Below are 21,368 nucleotides of genomic sequence, written 5' to 3'. Positions count from 1 at the left end.
GAGCTGTAACATCACACAGCAGCAGGATTTATAGCATAAATAATCAAAGTTTCAGCCGTGAAACTAAAGGCAGCATGCTCAGGATTAATCCAATATCATCAGAGCTGTCGCCACATTTTTGTTTTCAGGGAGAGTCCACTTATTATTTGTTAAGAACCACAGTACTTTCCCAAATGATGATGTCAGGTTTTTTTTTTATCTTTAATTATATGCCAAGGACAAAAATGACATATTTTGTACCATGAGATACTCCTCTTCACACAGCACATTTGTGGTGCAGGTGTAGTAAAGCAGAAATGTTTCTCAAGCTTCCCAGATGGAAGAGTTTAGTGTTCCTGTTGTGTCTAATTTACAAATTTATGCGTTGATTGTTTCCAAAAATGTATTCGTAAAGGAACCGTACGAGCTTGTTTTCATGCAAGCAGAGCAGGTCCACAAGGCCTGAATATAGTAGACTCCTGTTTTTTAGGAACAAATTAGTCCCAGTACACAAACCTGTCAGTCCACTGGGTTTCAAAAATCTGCTTTTTCAGAGAAAGAATTAAACATTTTCAACAACTCATTCTGAGCTTTTTCAAGTGGATCAATACAAGTGGTGCACATAATGACAGGAGGGATTTTATTCCCCTTGAATTAGTCAAGCTTCCAACGCTGAACTTGTCACTTACCTTAATGACCCAAATCCCATAAAACGTTTCAGGCTGAGGGTGTGTCATTAAGTCGTTACAGGCTTTTAGGAAGCAGAAAGTCAATTTGCAGCGATGGCAAGAACAGTAATTCAATAACGTTCTGTGTTTGTTTTACATTTAGGCCTTTCTTTGCATTTGCTTTCATACTTCTGTTCTCTGCTGTTATGATTGCTATGATATCCTGGCTTAGGGGTTACTAGTCTCGGCTTCAAGGCTATGCAGCTGCTCTCCCTGCTGTTATAATACCCACACAGCGCAAAGGCTGGAGACCATAAAATGTGGAGAATCTGTCAGAGTGTGGGCCTCATCCACGAATAACTGACCGCATGTGAGGAAATGCTATTTCAACATAAAAATTACTTCATGTTGTGCTCATGAACATACTCGAGCATCTTTCTATAACAGTGTCAATATTTGGACGTCGCAAGGCAGCTACTTCTGCTTTTTGTATATGTTTGGTAAAGGCTTACCGTGTCAGAAAAAGCTGAACAGTAAACATTGCACGATTGTGTATTTCTTGTGGTAACATTTTACTCAGAAAAGGTAACACTCTTCACTTGCAAAAACTCTGTCAGATGTGTAGTTACAGCAGCAGTATGCACACATCATCATCATCATACAGGCAGATAATTTAAGTTTTCAGTGCTACAAAAAAATGTGTACAGTGTAACATGTTGTCCGGTAAGGATTGACATTTTTGTAGTGGCAGTTAATCAATAACACCAGCACTCACTAGTTTATTCATACAATAAGAAAAAACACTTTGTGATGGGAAATGTAAAAATAGCCACAGTAATAAAATTCCACAAGTAACTGAAACAAGTGCTCAAAGTTCAGAGGTCAAATGCAGTTTTTTGAGCAGCATCAGAACACTTGGTAGATTTCACAACATTTTGCACTGCGGGTGAACCTGCAGGTTTGAGGCATTAATGACAGAGATGATGCTCAGCATTCAGCATTATAGAGATTCCTGAGTGATAAATGACACCTGTGCATATTTAGGTCAGCCTTAAGAAGGCCTACTCCTAGTAGGATGAATAAAAGAGAGTTAAAATAGATATCACTAATGCTAAGTGCTTTGGTTTATTACAGGAAGTACTAACATATCATGTCATCATGTCTGGTTTAATAATAACCCTAATAACTAAAAATGCTTTAATATTTATATTTAAGTAAATATTGACATACAACATGCATATACATTTTACTATTTAAAACATGCAGTTGAAGTGTAAATTTCCACCTAGCACAAATAATTTTAAAAACTGTATATTAACTTTTATGAGTGGACTACTCAGACAGGATCTTTAATTTTATACACTTCCCTATTAATCCACTGAAATGCCCTATATGGTCACGCTGGTTAGTATTACTTTAACCAAGCTATTGTCTTCATAGGACTGTATGTACATGTGAAGGCAGTTCCTCACAACAGATTACTGAGGATATACTCATATGCAGTGCAAGACATCCTTAAAAGGAAGTCTCTATTTTCAATAGAAGGTTGTTTAAAAACTCTGAGCTGACCTTGTAGTATAAAAAAAATAAAAAAGGAAAAGCACCTTCACTGAAACATTGCAGGAACAAAAAGGTCGTTACAATTTAAGTGTCTTAATCTTCGAATAAAAACCAACAATAAATGCCCATAACTGTAAGGTAAAAACAATCACTGGACATGTTCTCTGTGCCTCTTCTCTAATCTAATATAAAATCATACACAGAGCTCATATAACAGGATCAATTACATAAAAGAGGTCTGGCATGAGTATGAACAAATACACACCAACCTTTAACAGTGGCTACAAAAACAGCCCTCTATAACTGGAAAGATAAAAACCATCCTTCAGTAATAGTATCAAACAAGAGGCACCTGAAAACCTTAATAAACACTCATTTAGCAGTATCACCTGGCGTCCTGTGGAAAATAACCCAAGAAATAACTATACATGCACACAAGAAAAATATTTACATTTAATAAGCAACCTCCCGCCTACATTAGTGCCCCAATCTGTAAACTAATCATCTTTTAACAAGGAAGAAAATGTAAAAATCTTTGAACTGCATGTCAGCTACTCACTAACTCTGTTTAGTAACTGTGGTGTTTACTGAGTGCTGTGTGTTTACTACCTAGTAAATGTCATCTGATGACTTCAAATTGTCAGCACTTCTTCCCCAGCTAAAAACACCTATGTGGGTGGATGAGTGGGTGAGTGAGTCAAGTATCACAGAGACAGATTATTTCTCCATTATAGGCAAAAAAATCATTCTAGCGCCAGCAGTAGTAGTAGTACTAGTACATGTTGTTGTGTTTGGGGTGCCAGAGTCAGAATTTGTCAGTCTCTTCTGGATAAATACAGGGCAAAAGGTAGATATGTAAACATCTTTAAACCCTGAGTTAGAGAAACAGTAAATCAACGGGTCCAGCAGGCAGTCGCTGTAAGACAAAACCATGAGGGCGTCGTACACCTGGACAGCTATGTTTTCTGCATCCTGCCAGTTCTTCAGCCGCACAAACAGCAGTGCTACTCTAGTTATAGTGCAGGGAAGGAAGCAGAAGGAGAAGACAACGACAACAGATGTGACTAAGCACACAGCCCTCCTCAGCTTAGTCTTCTCCCCAACCGTCTTCTTCCTCAGCCGGCTGACAATGCGGACCGTGCAGTAGACGAGGATGATGTAGGGGATGATGATTTGGGAGAAGAAAACAATCTTACAAAAACAAAATAAACAAAAACCCCACTATTAGGTATGACTCGTTACAATAGCCCTATGTGTCACACAGTCAACTTGGATTTCTATACAGACATGGGAAAGTTTATCATGTACACTCCTAACTTAAACACTCTGTCTTCAATCATGGACTAATATTTTGACCCCTTTAAACCCCTCCTTAGCTTCTCCAGCTAACCCCCTGCCTTTTACTTAAGTTATGATGTTAAGTTAGAAATGTAAACGATTCAAATTAATTCTTTCTTTCAAGAATAACTGGTGATTATCTGTTGATTTTTGTTTTTCTAACATTAGTTAACAGTTGTCTGGTCTCTAAGATTTCCAAATATTGTGAAAAGTGTCTATAGAAGTGTTTATCTTTATCTGCACACGTTCCACATCTCATCCCATCACTGGTCCAGACCCTGAAAATCCTGTGTTTATTTCAAAAGTTACATAAACAAAGGAATATTAATAATTAGGACAAAGAGAAAAAAAACGTGCTTAATAATAAATGTAAATGATTCATGAAAACTTTTGTTTATACGCTGTCTCCAATTTTTACTTCAGAAAAACTCTAATTCGGTTCTGCCACGCCTGGGTGAGTGTATCTATGTCTTGTGGAAAGGAACTGCCAGTTAGGGAACTGAACTGGATATTGACTGTAATGCCAGCTTTATAGGAAGTTGAAGCAGTTGTGTTAATCTCTGCTGTTCTTCTTAAATGTTCAAATATAAATATTAAAGTTTTTTTGAATCCAAATCCACCCGTTTTCTTTCTGGAGGCTGGAGGCCATCTGATCTGTCAGAGCGAGGCAGCGAACAACCTGTTTTTAGTCAGTTGTCATCAGTATATATTGTTAGGTAACATAAAACAACACTAAATCCAAACAAATACACTGAAACCGTACCTCTCTAAAGGTGTCCGTCACATCATGTAAGAATGTCTCCTTTTCCCGTCCGTGGCTGTTGCAGCACTCAAAGGTTGTGACCATAGTAGGAGTGGTGAGGGGAAGCAAGAGGATCCAGATGACGACAGAAATCTGAGGAGATTTCTTAAACACGTTGACAAAATTTCTCCTTCCAAGATGGACCACATTGAAGTAGCGATCGAGGGACATCGTGATGAGGAAGGCGATGCTGGCTCCTCGATTGAGAAACAGCATGAAGAGCATTATCTTACAAAGCACAGTGTCCTCACTGCGCCTCAAGTTGTGCTGGTAATGATGGATCTTGAAAGGAAGGCAGCCCACCAGCAAGAAATCAGCAACCACAATATTGAACAAGAAGATCGCTTTGTTCTTCCAGAACTTGTATCTAAAAAGGTCATATAACAGTTAATTGTTTCACAGCCAGCGAGTTTGCTTTGTATCAAGAGCGAATGAAGAGGAACAGGAAAAAAATAAACCTAAGCTTATGATGCTGTTTCTGCCATCTACACGACCTCGTCCTCTCCTCGGAGAGCTGAGTAAAATGTTGGACAGTCGCACTCAGACTCATGTCAGATAAACTCTTCAAAACTCATAGACCAGCGTGGGAACATATGTAGATTTTACTTTGTAGCGACTTGCACGGTCTGCTTTTTTGTTTTGTTTGCACTTCAGTGTAACACTTACAGCTTAGCTTTTTTGTTCTACACTTTCTATTTTAACTTTTCAAGAACAAAATTGGATTCATCTGTCCATTTCAAAGGTTTAATAGAGTTTTGGTAGGTCTTGTTATTTTCATGGCATCTGAATTGGTTGCATCAGAGTGGTCACAGTCTTTTAAAGATAAACTTAAAACCGCTTTCTTCGCCACATCAGTAGCGCAGTTGGTTTACACTTCATTTAGCAAACTTTGCCCCCAGTAACCAGAATCCAGCACAGCTTTCCTCTTGGTTTTTACTAAAACGAGAATAAATGTAAACGAGTAAAAAGATTTCCCGTACCTGAAGATGAAGATGTAGAGAACGGACAGGTTGAGAGGCAGACCCAGTGTAAATTCTCCCACCATTACCCAGGAGAGGACTTGGTATGTAATGTCACTGGGTGTTTTGCAGTGGTCAACTGATCGATTTACAGACATGTTTTGTTGAATCATCATATAAATGGCAAAAAATGTCCACCTTCTATAGCAGATAAAGCTACGGTCAAATTAATATGTCGTATATTGAGAAAGCAAGCATTGCAGTTAAATCCTTTATCCTGGAGGTTGTTGTAGGTTCCTATGATCTCGAATCTTCACCCCTCAGGGACAGATGCTCCTTCTCACTCTCCTTCTAGTTCCTTAAATTGAACAGTCCCCTTAAGAGAGCCTTACAGTGATTGTGGACCTCTGTCAAGGCTGGTTTTTCCATGGCAAAAGATACGGAGGAAGCACACTCTCAATGCAGTGAAGGAGAAAGGAGAAAATGCCCTCTCTTAGCCTCTGTTTATGTGATGCTACCACGCTGGTTACTTGCGAAGAAGTATTTACATTCAGGAGGTGCTGGAGGTGTGGTTTAGGGAGCTCTACTCAACTGACTGAGAAACTAAGCATGAGAGTTACATTTATGAATCTTTCAATCTGCAAACTCTAAATTATTACTGCAAAAAAGGAATCTGACAGTAATTTCGATGTTACAGAGAGAGAGAGCTATTTGGAAACTGGTAGTTCAAGGTGGTTTTATCAGCAGACTGGCTAAACTCCTTGTGACATTCAGGGGACTGTCAATATGACAAAATCATGCTTGCACATTTGCAATATTATGTTTGGAGACATTCATGGAAAAAACATGCAAACACATATAAGTTTTACATTGCTATAAAGTGACAGATCAGTGTCTTTAGGTACACAGTTTTAGATTTGAGATTTTTCCTACGTTCAATAACCTGTTATGACAAAGTAATAACATTGTTTATGAATCTTTTTTAAATGTTAAAAAAAAATCATAAACCTGTGTCTTATTGACAGATACATTTGTTTGTCAAAGCCTCATTTGGCAGCAGCTACAGCCTTCTATGTTCAAGGGTTTTCAATCTTTGCACATCTGGATTCAGGCTGTTTGTTCCACTCTTCCTGACACATCTTTTCTTGCATTGCATGGAAAGCCAGTCTGACTGAGCTGCTACTTTATAGTCGCTGGCAGAGTCTGTATTTCAGCTCCATGCCAGCTAATCTAAGTTGGATTAATACTTATCAGTTTTCTTGATTAAACCTACTTTGGTTATGTCAAAGTGAGAGTTTGCCAGGGTCAGAATCAGGTGTTTTTGTTATTTGGTTGAAGGATTACGGGCAGTGCCAACCTATACCTCTATTTTATCAATATGTCACCGGTGCCACAGAAATAATGAGTGAAGGATCAGCTTCATAGCTTGGAAAGTGTGCACGTGATAATTATCTTCAAATGAAATCACCTCTTACTTTGTGCAATCTAATGTTGGAATTCCACATTTGTTTATGATTTCAAGCTTTTTTTTCCGTTTCAAAATGATTAAGACCATTGTGCTTCTGTGATACTGAAAGGTTTTGAAAGGTTCTGCATTCTGACCTGCTAATATTCTAAATGTTGTCTGTGCTGGTGTGCTGGCACACAGCGGGTTAAATGGTATCCACAGGCATGAATATTGTGTTTTTGGATTAGCTTTGTCATAGAGGAGGGATTTTTCCAGGCTGTATTCTTCCTCAGTTCCAGCAGGAATATTCTCCAGACCCAAATGACACTCTACAGGAATGGTATCATCATGAATTCATGCATGTTTGGTTAAGTGTTGTTGAGCATACATATAGGAAAACTGTACAACATGAAAGATACAACAAAAAAGTGAAGGGTTGTGAATACTTTTCAAAGAAATAGTTGTATGATTCATGGGGTGAGGTTGAGCCAGAATACAAGTTTGTCTGAAGATCTGATGAGTTTACACTGCATACATTTTGTTACAGTATATAAGAGGATTCTTTAAGGAAATATTACAGCTTTCTAATACAGACAGGAGTTCATCTTCAAGTACACCTTTGTTTGAACATACTAGAGAATTGCAAGCAGTGGAAAAGTCATGTCTATGCTTTAGGATGAGCATAAAGAGTCTTCTACAACTATGAAAACTCAGAGGAAATCATAGACAAACACTTTGGTCATTCTTACAAAATACTCCTTGCAAAAATCAACCTGAAAATGCATAACAGCGTTTTTGGTAACTAAGTCAACCATGCAATCTTGTCAAAGTCAACATACTTTGCTCTGTTCATGTTAACCGTTAAAGTAACCATTCCTCCTCCTCTCTAAAGCTGCCCTCTGCTGTAAAATACAAGAAAACTAATCATTTCAAACTTCAATATAAATTTGAATCCTATTAAGCCATGCACTGACATCTTTACTTCACTTTACTTAACTGTACTGCTGTGTCATTGTCTGACACAATGTTGCACAAATGAGCTATGCCACATGGTTTCTGCAACAGACACATGAACACAGTTGAGTACGTTTTGTGCTTTATGGCTTGTTGCACGTCTGACTGTAACAGTGCGAATTTTAACCCATTACAGCCATTGCAACGTGACTTTTCTATACCAATAATATGAGTGTATGTCATGGCCCAGCAGGCCTGCCTGAGGATGGTCAGCTGTGACAGTGTTTTTGTTGTTGTTACTCTCTCTCTTTCGCTCCTCCCAGGGCGGGACTCATTATGGGTTCCCACCTTTGGCTCACGCACCTGCAGGACATCTACAGTACCTACCTGCGCCCAATTACCTCTGTGTTCCTGTCACTACTTAAGACAATGAAGCTGTGCTACTCGTCACTGGATAGTTGTGCGACTTGCGTTAGTGTTGCCCCGGCATTTTGCCAACGATCCAACCTGTGCTCTCTTTCCAAATAGACCTCCTGGACCCATCCCTGTTTTACGGGTAAAACAGGGATGGGTTGGTGTGTCTGGCAGATCACGGTGTGTGGCTATAGAGGATTAAGTGTGACGTATTACTGAATATAGTAATACAGTACTTTTATTTAATATAGTACTTTATTTAATTGCATAATTACTACCAGGGAAAAGTAATTTGTTATACTATTTGTTACGTTACTTTTATGTTACTCTGTAAAATAGCTCAAGCACAGTTTGCCATAATCACTATTTAAAAACATAAACCTGAGGCTACAACCCCACAGACTAAAACAATTGCTTAATGAGGTGACACATCTTTAAAATCGTTTTCGTAGTGGAATACAAAGCTGACTGGACAAAGCAAAGATGAAAACCAGAACAAAAAAGCGATCGCCAGGGATTCTGCTTTGGAAACATGAACAGGAAGAGAGGGAGGCTGCAACCTGACTGCTCATCTGCTTTGTTACCTGTTGAAGTTGAGGGTCTGGCCCCTGGGGTCGGCATTCACTCAATTTTCACTCTGGGTTCTTGGCTAGCTTAGCGTTAGCATGCATCTTGGCAGATGCTTGTAAAGAAACTGAAGTTATCTTAGCAGCATAATGCAGCTGTTTCTGTCCTGGGTGCAGTTTTACACTTCCACTCTAGACTGCGCCATTATTTTTCGCTTCTTAGACGTGAACACAAATCAGGTGATTTACAGTGGGATGCAAAAGTTTGGGCAACCGCTTCCTGTAGGTTCCAATGAGAGTCTGGATTGTGGTTGAAGGTATTTTGGACCATTCCTCTTTACAAAACATCTCTAGTTCATTCAGGTTTGATGGCTTCCGAGCATGGACAGCTCTCTTTAACTCACACCACAGATTTTCAATAATATTCAGGTCTGGGCTGAGATGGCGGTTCCAGAACGTTGTACTTGTTCCTCTGCATGAATGCCTTAGTGGATTTTGAGCAGTGTTTCCAGAATGAAGCTGGCTTGTCCAAATGTGCTTTGGCGGCTCTGTTTGTGCTGTGGGCGGAGAAAAGGCTTCCTCTGCATCACTCTCGCATACAGCATCTCCTTGTGTAAAGTGCGCCGAATGGTTGAACGATGCACAGCGACTCCATCTGCTGCAAGATGATGTTGTAAGTCTTCGGTGCTGGTCTGTGGGTTGACTCTGACTGTTCTCACCATTCATTGCTTCTGCTTATCCGAGATTTTTCTTGGTCTGTCACTTTGAGCCTTAACTTGAACTGAGCCTGTGGTCTTCCATTTTCTCAGCATGTTCCTAACTGTGGAAACAGACAGCTTAAATCTCTGAGACAGCTTTCTGTGTCCTGCCCCTAAACCATGATGGTGACAATCTTTGTCTTCAGGTCATTTGAGAGTTGTTTTGAGACCCCATGTTGCTACTCTTCAGAGAAAATTAAAAGAGGAGGGAAACTTACAATTGACCCCCTTAAATACTCTTTCTCATTACTGGATTCACCTGTGTATGTAGGTCAGGGGTCACTGAGCTTACCAAGTCAATTTGAGTTCCAATAATTAGTTCTAATGGTTTTGGTATCAATAAAATGACAACAGTGCCCAAATTTATGCACCTGCCTGAATTTGTTTAACCAATTATTGCAAACTTTCTGTAAATTCAAAAAACTTCATTTCACTTCTCAAATATCACTGTGTGTGTCTCCTATATCAGCGGTCCCCAACCCCCGGGCCTCGGACAGGTACCGGTCCGTGAGTCGTTTGGTACCAGGCCGCGAGAGTTGAGGCTCAGGTGTGAAATGTATGGTTTTCAGGGTTTTTATCGGTTTTCAGCGTTATTTTGTTATCGTTAACTCTGTTTTCCTGGGTCTTTTCACATGTGTTATGAATAAATCTTCTTTTTTCGGTACCGGTAATAGTTTTATTTTGTTGTATTTATCCGCGACACCTTAAAGGCCGGTCCGTGAAAATATTGTCGGGCATAAATTGGTCCGTGGTGCAAAAAAGGTTGGGGACTGCTGTCCTATATGATATATTTAACTGACGTTTTTTATTGTAACAACCAACGATTTATACAGGAAAATAAGTGTTAACAAGGTTGGCCAAACTTTTACATCCCACTGTGAGTGTGAGTGCAAGAACCGATAAGCGGGACTGAGATCAAGCAGACAATTGGAGCAGGAAGCAGGAATTGGACTACTGGGAACCGATTTTCTGCAAGTACCGGTTCTCGACTCCCATACCTATGGGAAAACTATTGTTTGGTATGGGGAAATTAATTCATATTGTCTTACAGTGTAATTCATTTGCATCGTAGAAATTACCATGTAAATAACCAGGTTAATTTTGCTCTGGATTGCTTCCCTGCACCTTCAGATCGGAGATGGGTTCTGACTGTTTCCCTGTTCTTTGCTATGTTATTTATAAGTTCTTACCAAGATAATGTGAGAGCAGTTTAAAAATAAATATGTTTTAGTGTTACAGCAAGTTGTGAGTATTTTGCAACAGCATTACTCAAGTTAAATAGACAATCAGTAATATTTTGTAATATTTTAATAAAAAACATGCTTCTTCCGTACAGACATGACTCATATCAAAACCACCATCACTATACTCTCCAGAGCAGCTGCTAAAAGAAAGGAGAATAAATAAGAGTTCATATCTTGTATTGATTTATTATCGTGAAATAAAACTAAACTACGGTAAAATTTGATTTGAATGAGCAAATCTCATCTCTCATCCGAGCTCCCTTCTCTCCTCAAAAGTGAACAAGACAAAAGATTCTTAAACTCCACACTTGGGGCAGTAATTCATCCCCAAGCTGGAGTGGGCACTTGACCGGGTGAGGACCATGACCTCAGACTTGGAGGTGCTGATTCTCTTTCCTGTCATGTCACCCTCGGCTGCGAGATGCTCCAGTGTGAGCTGGAGGCCACTACCTGATGAAGTTATGAAAATGATTCATTTAACATGTTTGTGGTTCTCACAATAAAAAATACTTACTTGCTTGAATTTTAGGTTTTTTGTGTTATTTTAGGCCAATTGTATAAATACACTATGTTAACATGAAAAAATAACTGTAAATTTAGACGTGAGGTTGTACTGAAAGCAACGATACCACAAACAATGCAAAGAAAACAATTTTTTAAGGGGAAATATAAAGGTAAAATCAAAAGCAGTCAAAAACGGCCAACTATACCCTGGACCCCAAGAGAATGTGGAACAGGGAAAACAAACAGGTCCAAACAATCACAGGATAACAAGATAAATGAAGTAAAACTAAATGCAAAACACAGGGAACAAAAGACTGCCAAAATAAAATGAGGCGTAACAAAGTAAACATCTTACATCAAGACATAAACTAAATAACTTCGAAGAGCATGTGTACAAGAATCCAAAACAGCTGTAACAAACTGCGGTTAAAGGAGCACAGAGAAATATTTGGACAAGCCCGGACCCAGAGGCCTGCTGCTAACATAGCCACCGGTTGACTGTCTGCTTGTGAATTATCTATGCTGTGCAATGATTCCTACATCTCAGTCTGTCTGTATTTTAAGCTAATTTAAAAAAAAAAAAAAGATTTAGTTTTATAAATCTCATAGAGTACAGATAATGCAACAAACAGTATTACTTAACCAGGCAACATCTAAATTATAAATCAAACACAATGTTAATACCAGCAGCCTGACACTTTTTAGGTCCCTATCCTACTGCCAAAACAACTGTAACAGATCTGGGTATGGACATGCATGTGGGATCCCAGAGGGTTTTCTCTGTTCTTTGGCACCAAGGCGTTGGCAGCAATTCTGTGGCTTGTGTGGGATGTTGAACGATGTCACTGTGGGTCGAGCTTCTTTCAGTAGATTTTGGGACTGGGAAGAAACCTTGTTGGGTTAGATTTTAATCATGTTCCATGAATCAATAACGAGCATTTTTTGTGGCTAAGCTGAGTGCACTGACCTACTGAGAGGCTACTTACATTTAGGAGTACCTGCCGTGGTGTGCAAACTACTGCTAACAGTTAAAATGAGACAACTTCTTTTCCCTCTCAGTCATTAGTTTGACAACATGTTGGCCGCAAAAATAAAAAAAAGTGTTTTCATGTCACATGAAAGGAAAAAATTAACTATTTTTTTAAAACAAAATTTATATTTGAAAAAATATTAATGTATGTAGTTATATACAGTAAACAGTAAATGGCATATTTCTCCCTTTTCTGTCTAAAATCTCAATGTCATGTTTTTCCCTCAGATACAGTCTCTTCTTATCTTATTTCTTTACATGGTCTCACATTCTTTAGAAATCCCAGTGTCATCTCTGTCAGTAAAAGCTACGTAATGTGTTCTAATTTGATGTCTGCCAAAACTTGTCAGAACTGGTCTTTTTACATGTGTCAACACGCCATAACCACATGTTTGACTGCTTGTATCCCAGCAACCCTTGATCTGTCTCTCTTCTTTTCTTGAGTCTAAATTCAAACGTATTTGTGCAAGAAGAGACAAAACGGCCAAGAAAAAGTTTTAATGGTAATAATTATGAATCATTTTGGCAGATTGAGTTTAAAGTTCACCATTAGATACATTACAGTCGTCTTTTGTGGTTCCTAAAGCCTTCCAGAAGTTTTCCATCCGTGCCATCATTTTCAGTCACAAATATACACTGAAAGGCTTTTAGCTCTCCGTTAAGAGTGGAACCAGCAATTTTTTGACACTTTTTACCTCATTAATTAATTAATAGAGCCACTTGTCACAACAGTGACATTCACTCATAACCCCATAGAGGAGCTGTATTTTGGCCTGAATGTGTTTTCACCCACATCTGAACATCATGGAAATGTTTTCTTTTTGTTAATTTAATTAGCTGTTGTATGCAAATATATTAACATATATCCACATATACATGTACACCAAAATTTCTGATGTGCCATCAGCAGAAAATGAAGATTAACATGTTGGTGCAGAAGTAAAAATACACAAAATATTTACAAAATGCCTCATGCAAACAAAAATATAAAATGCCAACTTGTGTTAGTCTTTTTCACAACTTAATTTACTGCTACAATATATCTAGGGTATGAAAACATTCGGAATTTCTAAGAAAACAATAAGTGTCACTTTTTGTGAAGTGATTTAAGTCTGAATAATATAATGTAATTCTTATCCACAAAAAAGGCACGGTTGTATTCATATTTGTGCTGATGGGGAGAATTATGTTGTTGTTTTTTCCTGCATACCAAAAAACCCAAATATTGGCAGCCCCAAAAGGAAAGCTAGCAGGGTGGTAATAATGTTTTTTAACCATCTGGTTCAAAAGGCCAGAAATAAATAATAAGGACTCTGCAAAGATTCCTTTCAAGGAAGGTAAGGACTCCCTCCTACTCTTTTACTCTCTTTTCTTTATGTCCAGAGTGTGTAGTCATCCATCAAAAGGCCATTTTTTTAGTGTGGATTTCTAAATGTACTTTTTAAATGTAAAATGCAGATTGAATGATATGGTAACACAAGAATGAAGCATATTGACTTTGCAGCTGAATTCATTAGGGTCACAGATAAACAAATAATATTTTCAAAATGTCACATTTACACAACTTTCAGACAAGTAAACAAAGTAATCACTGCAGGGTGCTAATATTTATTGCTTCTAACTCTGTCTCCTTATTATTTACATTTTTGCCTTAGCTTATGTATCAATGTCCTCAGTTTGTTTTTTACCCATAACTCAAAAGAATTATTTAACTCAGTTATTACACTTGTAGTTATTCATTATTTTCTTACGACAAAGAACTATAACAAATACTGCTATTCCAAATAAGTGCATAAGTGTTTGTATCTTGCAGTGACTCATTGTTAACCCACAGACGATTTAAATTGTAGATGAAAGCAGGGAGCATAGACTCACCAGATTCCAGCTTATTGACTACTTAAATCAGGGAGGTGTCTATTTACTGACAGACAGTTACACCAGACATACCCTCACTCGGCACGCTACATCTACTGATGGTGTCATTAAGGTGAGTAATTTCACCCATGTGACTTATATAGAAATGCTGGGATTTCTGGGACTAAGTCAGGGTGAAGATTAGTTCAGGTTGAGTGTATGACTCACGTGTTACATTGTAAGAGTCGTTTGTGGGCGTGGCACTTTGTGAGCAGAGCTTTCAAGGTGGTATCATCAAGGTGTTCCCAACATACCGTAATCCATTTACTAGAAATAATCTCAGGATGAATATATATACATATCTCTATTCACACATCACAAACAGTTCAGTACCGACCAGCCACAATGTTAAAGCCACCTGCCTAAAATTGTGTAGATCCTTCCCATTCCACCATTTGATGATGTGAAGCCAATCAGAAGACACATGACTGAGAGCGAGACTTACTTCTGACTGTGGATAACCTGAATGTCTGCTACATGGCCCAGTATAAGACAAAATAAATATGAATATAAAAAATAATTATTATATTGAACTGTTATGAGCTGGAAATGATCATGTCATGATAATTTCCCTGTATGTACTTTTAAAATGACGTATTAATCACCTGCAGACTGAGGATCCCCTAAATGTTATCTAACAGATGGTGTGAAAAACAAAAACTTGTTTCACTGTTGTGGCTTAGATAAAAGCTGTGTTGGTATAATTTGACAGAAGAACAGATGTGCATACTTTGGCTGGGAGGCATTCTCTTAGAGAAATTTCAAACTTTGACCCCTGTGCTATATCCATAGGGCTGATAAACTAATATATTTTTTCATTTTTTACTTCTGTATATTTGAAAATCTTAAGAAAGTAGGAATTCAAATATATATATGCCTTGTCCTCATAACACATTTTAACCATTGAACCATTTTTTTCAACCTGCGGCTACTATAGAGTGAAACCACACTCTGTATGGGAACTCTCCCTTCTTTGTTTTCATAAACATGAAATGACAGTAGCATTTGTAGTTCTGTTTGACTTTCCTGTTGAGCTGACCTGTGGAGTTTCTTTTACTAAAAATGGGAAGTAATTGGATAGATAAAGTGCTTTGAACTTGGTGCTAGAGAAGCAGTAGACAAGTGGGTCGAGCAGACAGTCTATGTAGGAGAGGACCACGAGGCCATCAAAGGCCACTACAGCTTTGTGCTCGATGTAATCAGGCATATCTTTGACCCGAATGGTAAGCAGAACCATCCTGGCTATGGTGCAGGGGAGGAAACAGAATGAAAAGAGCACCATGACAGCAGTGACCAGAAATACCGCTCTCTTCAGCTTGGTCCTATCCCCGACTGTTTTTTTCCTGAGTCGGTTGACGATGCGCACAGTGCAGTAGAGCAGGATGACAAACGGGATCAGGATCTGAGTAAAGATTACAGTCTCTCTGATGCCATCCACCACATCCTTAGATAGGGGGATAAAAATAAAAGGGAATGTCAGCAGTCTAACCTCTGTTTAAAAATCACTTTGCATGACTGCTGTGGAGGATTCCTAGATTTAAAACAAAATTAAACTCTTATTAAACTGTTATAAGTATTAAGACACAATGACCTTAATTTATGCACGTGTTGTCTACAGTAAGAGAGAATAAGGCATGAAACAAGTAAGCATTACCTTGATCACGGTAGCATTTTCTTTAATGAGGCTGTAAGAGCAGTCAAAGTTTTTGAGCATGGTGGGGATGGTGAGAGGCAGAAGCAGCACCCAGATGAGGACAGAGATCTGTGGAGACTTCTTAAGCGCTTTTAGGGGACTTTTTCGACCAGGGTGCACCACATGAAAATACCGATGGATGGAAGTCGCTGTTAGGAAGGCGATGCTAGCTCCACGGTTTAAAAACAACATGAAAAGCATGGCTTTGCAGACAGCGTCATTGTTACTATTTCTAACTCCCTGGATGAAGGTATAGGCCTTTATGGGCAAGCAGATCAGCAGGAGGATGTCAGCCAAAACCAGGTTGAAGAGGAAGATATTATTTGTGCTGGATTTCCAAAACCTTAGCTTGAAAATAAAGAGGTGGATGACAGATGCATTCAGAGGCAAAGCCAAGATAAAAATCACAATTATTGCGGCTGCATAGAACTTGTACACTTGTATCTCGGCAGCTTCATCGTCTTCAAGAGGTTGTTCAGTTCCATTGGTGCTTTCCATTTTAGCAGTCAAAAAACAAATTGCCTGGGGGTCAGCAAATATTAATTCCAAGCTTGAAAACAGAAACAGATTCTACCCTGGAAGCATAGAGCAAAGCATTGTCTCTAAAGTGAAGAGGAAATCACTTCAAAGATCGAGTTCCATCCTGCAATCAAAACAGAAGAAATCCTGTCAAACAGGTTTCCTCGGTGTCTTTAGTTTTGGTCCTTTTTAAAACTTTAGGTTTCTTCTTTCAGTCCTTGAGTCATTGCTACTTTATGTCCTTTCAGGCGAAAGTCAGTACCAGTTCCAGTTAAATCTGGAAGTAAGTCAGTGTGCAGGTACAGTAGGCATCTCTTTTGTACTGCTGCTCTGCCCCCAGTTTGTAGCTCCTCCTTATTGCATGAGGGGGTGAGTCACCAGCTGTTATTGCACTGTTAGACCAACGGGACTTACATAGACCAAAACTCACTTGTAAAATAGATATAGAATATAGAATACAAACAATTCAAACATCTAACTACGAAGCAAAAGCACCTTTGTTTTTTAATCATGGCATGTAAACAAACTTTCTGTGTAGCCTCGTTAAGCCCTGACAAGGTCTGTGTAACCAAGTTAAAACAAGCACTGATAGCACCAGCTTGACTTTTGACAGCGTGACAGCGGTATGGGGAAACATTGTGGGAACATTTCAGGTTTTTGAGAAAGAATTAACCATCTTGCCTTTGCTAAGCTACTGTGTCACTTAGTTTATCTAGAATGACAGCTGTCAAGCATCTCAGCTCAGAGATTTTTGCGTTTGTATCACTTTTAAAAGTGCAGGCCTCTTATGCAGATGCTAAAAATGCTGCTTGGGGATGTTTGGGGAAAAACACGGGGTGGGGGTGGGTGGGGGGTGTATTGGCCTTAGGCCTCACTTTGCTCTGCATGCCTTCACTGCTTCAGCAAGTCCAAGCATCTCTAAAGAGTTAGATTCTCCCTCCAGGGTCATTGTGAAAACAATACTATTCATGATTTTAACAAGACTGGCTGAAAGACAGTTTTAAATAGTCTTTTAACTTTCTTTTGCTATCTTTAATTTTTCTTTTTGTTTAAAAACATATAAAAAATTAAGGCATAATGTTCTTATGATAAAAGTATCTTGAAAGAGAGAACACTGTCAATAGAGAACTTAGATGTAGATGCTTCTGCTTTTATAAAATATTAAGAGCAATACTGTAAAACCACGTGATCAATGTTTTTTAATCAATATTTGTAGCCTGTCAGACGTTAACCTGCTGTTTCCAGATTTTCAAGCCCACTTTTGAGTCCACTAGCATTCAGTTGTAACGTTGTACTTAAACTAACTAACGTTGATTAGTTTGATTATATTCAATTCAATTGAATTTTATTTATACAGCGCCAAATTACAACAACAGTCGCCTCAGGGTACTTTATATTGTAAGGTAAACCCTACAATAATATATATTGAGAAAACCCCAACAATCATATGACCCCCTATGAGTAAGCACTTTGGCGACAGTGGGAAGGAAAAACTTCCTTTTAACAGGAAGAAACCTCCAGCAAAACCAGGCTCAGGGAGGGGCGGGGCCATCTGCTGCAACCAGTTGGTGTGAGAGAAGGAAGAGAGGACAAAAGATGAGCTGTGGAAGAGAGTCAGAGATTAATAGCAAGTATGATTCAATGCAGAAAGGTCTATTAACACATAGATAGTGAGAAAGGTGACTAAAGAAGAAATACTCAGTGCATGATGGGAATCCCCCAGCAGCCTACACCTATTACAACATAACTAAGGTAGGATTCAGGGTGCCTCTCACACTGTACAAGTCACCGACCTTGGATTTAGCAAAACAGCCCCAGACCATCAAACTTCTTCCTCCATGTTTGACAGTTGATGCCAACACTGTGGAACCATCCCTTTGATACTCGATGGCATTCAAAGATCCTGCGTGGTGAACCGAAGATTTCAAATTATGATTCATCGGTCCAGAATACCTTCTTCTAGTCTTCAGTAGTCCAATGACAGTGTTTCATGGCCCAGGCAAGCCTCTTTGTCTTATTCTGACATCTTAGCAATGGCTTTCTTGCTGCAACTCGTCCTGTCAAACCTGCAGCTCAAAGTCTTCTCCTCACAGTTGAAACTGAGACTTGCTTACCACGACCACTATCAAGGCTGTGCTTGAAATGGTTGTCCTGTGAGCCGCCTATCACGTAAGCCGTTAACTCTCAGAAACCTGTCCTCTGATTCAACTGTGGCTTTGGGTCTGCCAGACCTGTTCCTGTCACAGTTTGCCCCAGTTTCTGAGTGCTTTTGATTGTGAAGGAAACTCTACTCAGTGACACCTTGACTTTCTTTGCAATTTCTGTGGAAGAAATACCTAATTTTTTTAATGTTATGAGGGTCTTTCTTTCTTCCATTGTTAATTGCCTTTTTCTCACCATTTTTGTAGCATCACACTACTTTCTGCAGTACAATACTGTTCTACTGGTGCTCACGAACATATGGTACCAAGGTGTGTTCCAACACTACTTTTATCCAGGCAGAGTAATCCAGGCAATTTGAAACACCTGTAGGAATTAGTAGCACCAGCTTTTAAGGCTTGGTCAACCACAATTGCTGCAGAACAGCTTTAATTTGTTAACCATTTTGTGTTCCCTGAAAAAGGCCTTTTTCAGAACAGTAAAACCAGAGTTAACCCTGCATGCTGAAGTGGCAACCCCTAACTCTACTCCAGTAAATTTAAGTAAATGTTAATGCTTGGAAAAATTTACTTCTAAAAGTACTTTTATTGCACCATTTTCATTTACTCATGAGCTGCTGTAACATGAATCAAATGGCTGAATTGCCACCTCAGCATGCAGTCAAGTTCAATAGAGCAGCGGTACCGGGGTACTGGTTTCCAAGGTTTTTATCGTTAACTTGGTTTCCCTGGGTCTTTTCCCGTGTTGTAGTTGTGTATCTTATTTTGAAAGAAATATTTATGCATTACCATAGCGTCCAGAGAGCATTAAGGGGCAGAGAGGAGGATGTTACTGTCAATGTTGTTGGTGCATTTCAGGAGGACGCTGCTAATAAAGTTACACAATAACACAGTAAATTTGCATTTATTATTATATTTACAAAATACCACACTTTTTGTCTTGGTCGTATCATTTTATTTTGTTGTATTTATCCGCGACACCTTAAAGGCCGGTCCATGAAAATATTGTGTAGATTGGGTACATAGCCCCAAGTGCGATAGGAGAAGGATCGTTGAGTGCGAGGGGAACTGACCTGAAAAATAGGATCATGGCCAAGCTTGAAACCTGGATCCCCCGTAGCCGGTTACCAAGATTACGTGAAGTACCCTCAGAAGGTCTGCTAGATGATGTTAATGCAGCACTACGGTTGCAGTAGACGGCCGTAGTGATCGATGTAGCGGTTCCGAATGACAGCAATATCAGGAAGAAGGAACACGAGAAGCTGGAGAAATACCAAGGGCTCAGAGAAGAGCTCGAGAGGATGTGGAGGGTGAAGGTAACGGTGGTCCCCGTGGTAATCGGAGCACTAGGTGCGGTGACTCCCAAGCTGGGCGAGTGGCTCCAGCAGATCCCGGGAATAACATCGGAGATCTCTGTCCAGAAGAGCGCAGTCCTGGGAACAGCTAAGATACTGCGCAGGACCCTCAAGCTCCCAGGCCTCTGGTAGAGGACCCGAGCTTGAAGGATAAACAGGGGCGTGCTGGGTGTTATATATATATATATATATATAAACATAAAAACATTGTTATACACTTAAGTAGCTTTTAACAATGCTGCAATTATTAGTTTTTATTGGCATGTAAAATTCTTGGTTAAATGAATGAAACCACACCTGTACATTCTTTACGCCACAAACTATTGATTTGACAGCTATTCTGCAGCATTGCTTAACAAACTGCTTCACATTGGTTAAAGAAACATGTTTCACAACACCAACTCTCCCGCTTGGCTTTTGAAACACCTTGTATGGCCTTTTGATGCATAACAGAGGGGAACCTTGTGAAACTGCAGTATATCTGAGGCATACTTCAATAATTATTTACTATCCTGCATTGATGAAAAGCTAATTTTAGTATTCTTTGAGCAGTGAACCCTGCTCACTCCTTCAGTGTGTGGGTTGGAGAATTGGTACCACTGATGTTACATGGTCGATTGCATTAAGGATCTCTGTACCTCAACAGTTCTTTCACATTAAATTTAGTTTTTCAGTGCAAGAGTTAAAAATATGACAATAATGTGGAAGCTGATAGTTCACTTCCTTTCATTTGGGAAATTACCACTGATGACTAATCCTCATTTTACCTGTCAAAGACCATCTGTTTGTAGTTGGTTTTCTGTATTTATTTGAAATAATTGAGTATTGAGATTAAATTACATTCTGGCATTAGTCTGCAGTCTCATCTACTGATGATTACTTTGTGCGTTTTCAGCTGTTGGTACTTAGCTGGACAAGTTGCTGCCTGTCAGACTGGAGATAATTAACATAGCAGCTTTGAAATTTAGTGTAAGTAGGCGTGGTAACAGCAATCCTTATGTGACAGGCAAAGATTTAGTCCAAGCAAACAGCCTCTTGGTATAATAAAATTGTAGCTGTCAGTGATTTTAATAGAGATTTGAAAGATTGCAGATTGCAGGTGAACTTATCCCTAAACACTCAAAATATTATGTCTGGAGGTGCTGTCGCTTCTAAAGCCTCAAAGCTTTGTCAGCCTTAAAGTATTACAAAGCAACAGCTGCTGGTAATTGACTGTTCATGTATTTTCTATCACAGGATCCTGGGAGAACACAAAGTGAGCTTTAACTCTTGACTCATCAGGAAGTCGTCAGAGAGAGGTTTTAAAATCTGAAATATTATTTATCTTTCCTCAAACCACAACATTTTCCAAATATAATAAAAAATTCAAGACTGTTAATAAGTTCATATCTCACATTGCTAAAAACAACATGGTCTGAATCAAAGTGGCACCACAGATGGCAGCCTTGGTACTGCGCTCTCTTGCACTTTCCTTCGTTTTGTTTATATTCCGTACATTTGGTCAC

General features: G+C 39.0%; 2 protein-coding genes across 2 annotated transcripts; both read right to left on the bottom strand.

Moving 5' to 3' along the window:
• Positions 1-2,924: 2,924 nt before the first annotated feature.
• On the bottom strand, positions 2,925-5,464 carry LOC146617464 (12-(S)-hydroxy-5,8,10,14-eicosatetraenoic acid receptor-like). The gene is made up of 3 exons (XM_085373017.1): positions 5,328-5,464; positions 4,309-4,714; positions 2,925-3,398 (listed from the first exon to the last, which is right to left on the bottom strand). The coding sequence occupies exons 1-3, from the start codon at positions 5,462-5,464 to the stop codon at positions 2,925-2,927; spliced, it is 1,017 nt and encodes a 338-aa protein (XP_085229143.1).
• A 9,652-nt stretch (positions 5,465-15,116) lies between these two features.
• Positions 15,117-16,328, bottom strand: LOC146617463 (hydroxycarboxylic acid receptor 2-like). The gene is made up of 2 exons (XM_085373424.1): positions 15,792-16,328; positions 15,117-15,581 (listed from the first exon to the last, which is right to left on the bottom strand). Exons 1-2 carry the CDS (start codon positions 16,326-16,328, stop codon positions 15,117-15,119), a joined length of 1,002 nt encoding a protein of 333 aa, XP_085229550.1.
• Between the last annotated feature and the right edge of the window lie 5,040 nt (positions 16,329-21,368).

The sequence above is a fragment of the Diplotaxodon limnothrissa genome, linkage group LG15 (genome assembly GCF_057381915.1).
Source record: "Diplotaxodon limnothrissa isolate DT_005_m linkage group LG15, D_limnothrissa_male_GT1.1, whole genome shotgun sequence".
Lineage (NCBI taxonomy): Eukaryota > Metazoa > Chordata > Actinopteri > Cichliformes > Cichlidae > Diplotaxodon > Diplotaxodon limnothrissa.
This window is presented reverse-complemented; position numbering and strand designations above follow the sequence as displayed.

What these genes read in the sequence shown, in the direction of transcription:
- LOC146617463 (XM_085373424.1), bottom strand. Translation starts at nt 16,328, where the DNA reads ATGGAAAGCACCAATGGAACTGAACAACCTCTTGAAGACGATGAAGCT. An exon ending in AAAATGCTACCGTGATCAAG is followed by an intron (nt 15,582 to 15,791) that starts GTAATGCTTACT and finishes CCCCTATCTAAG; the next exon opens with GATGTGGTGGATGGCATCAG.
- LOC146617464 (XM_085373017.1), bottom strand. Translation starts at nt 5,464, where the DNA reads ATGTCTGTAAATCGATCAGTTGACCACTGCAAAACACCCAGTGACATT. An exon ending in CTCTACATCTTCATCTTCAG is followed by an intron (nt 4,715 to 5,327) that starts GTACGGGAAATC and finishes TGACCTTTTTAG; the next exon opens with ATACAAGTTCTGGAAGAACA. An exon ending in TGACGGACACCTTTAGAGAG is followed by an intron (nt 3,399 to 4,308) that starts GTACGGTTTCAG and finishes TGTTTTTGTAAG; the next exon opens with ATTGTTTTCTTCTCCCAAAT.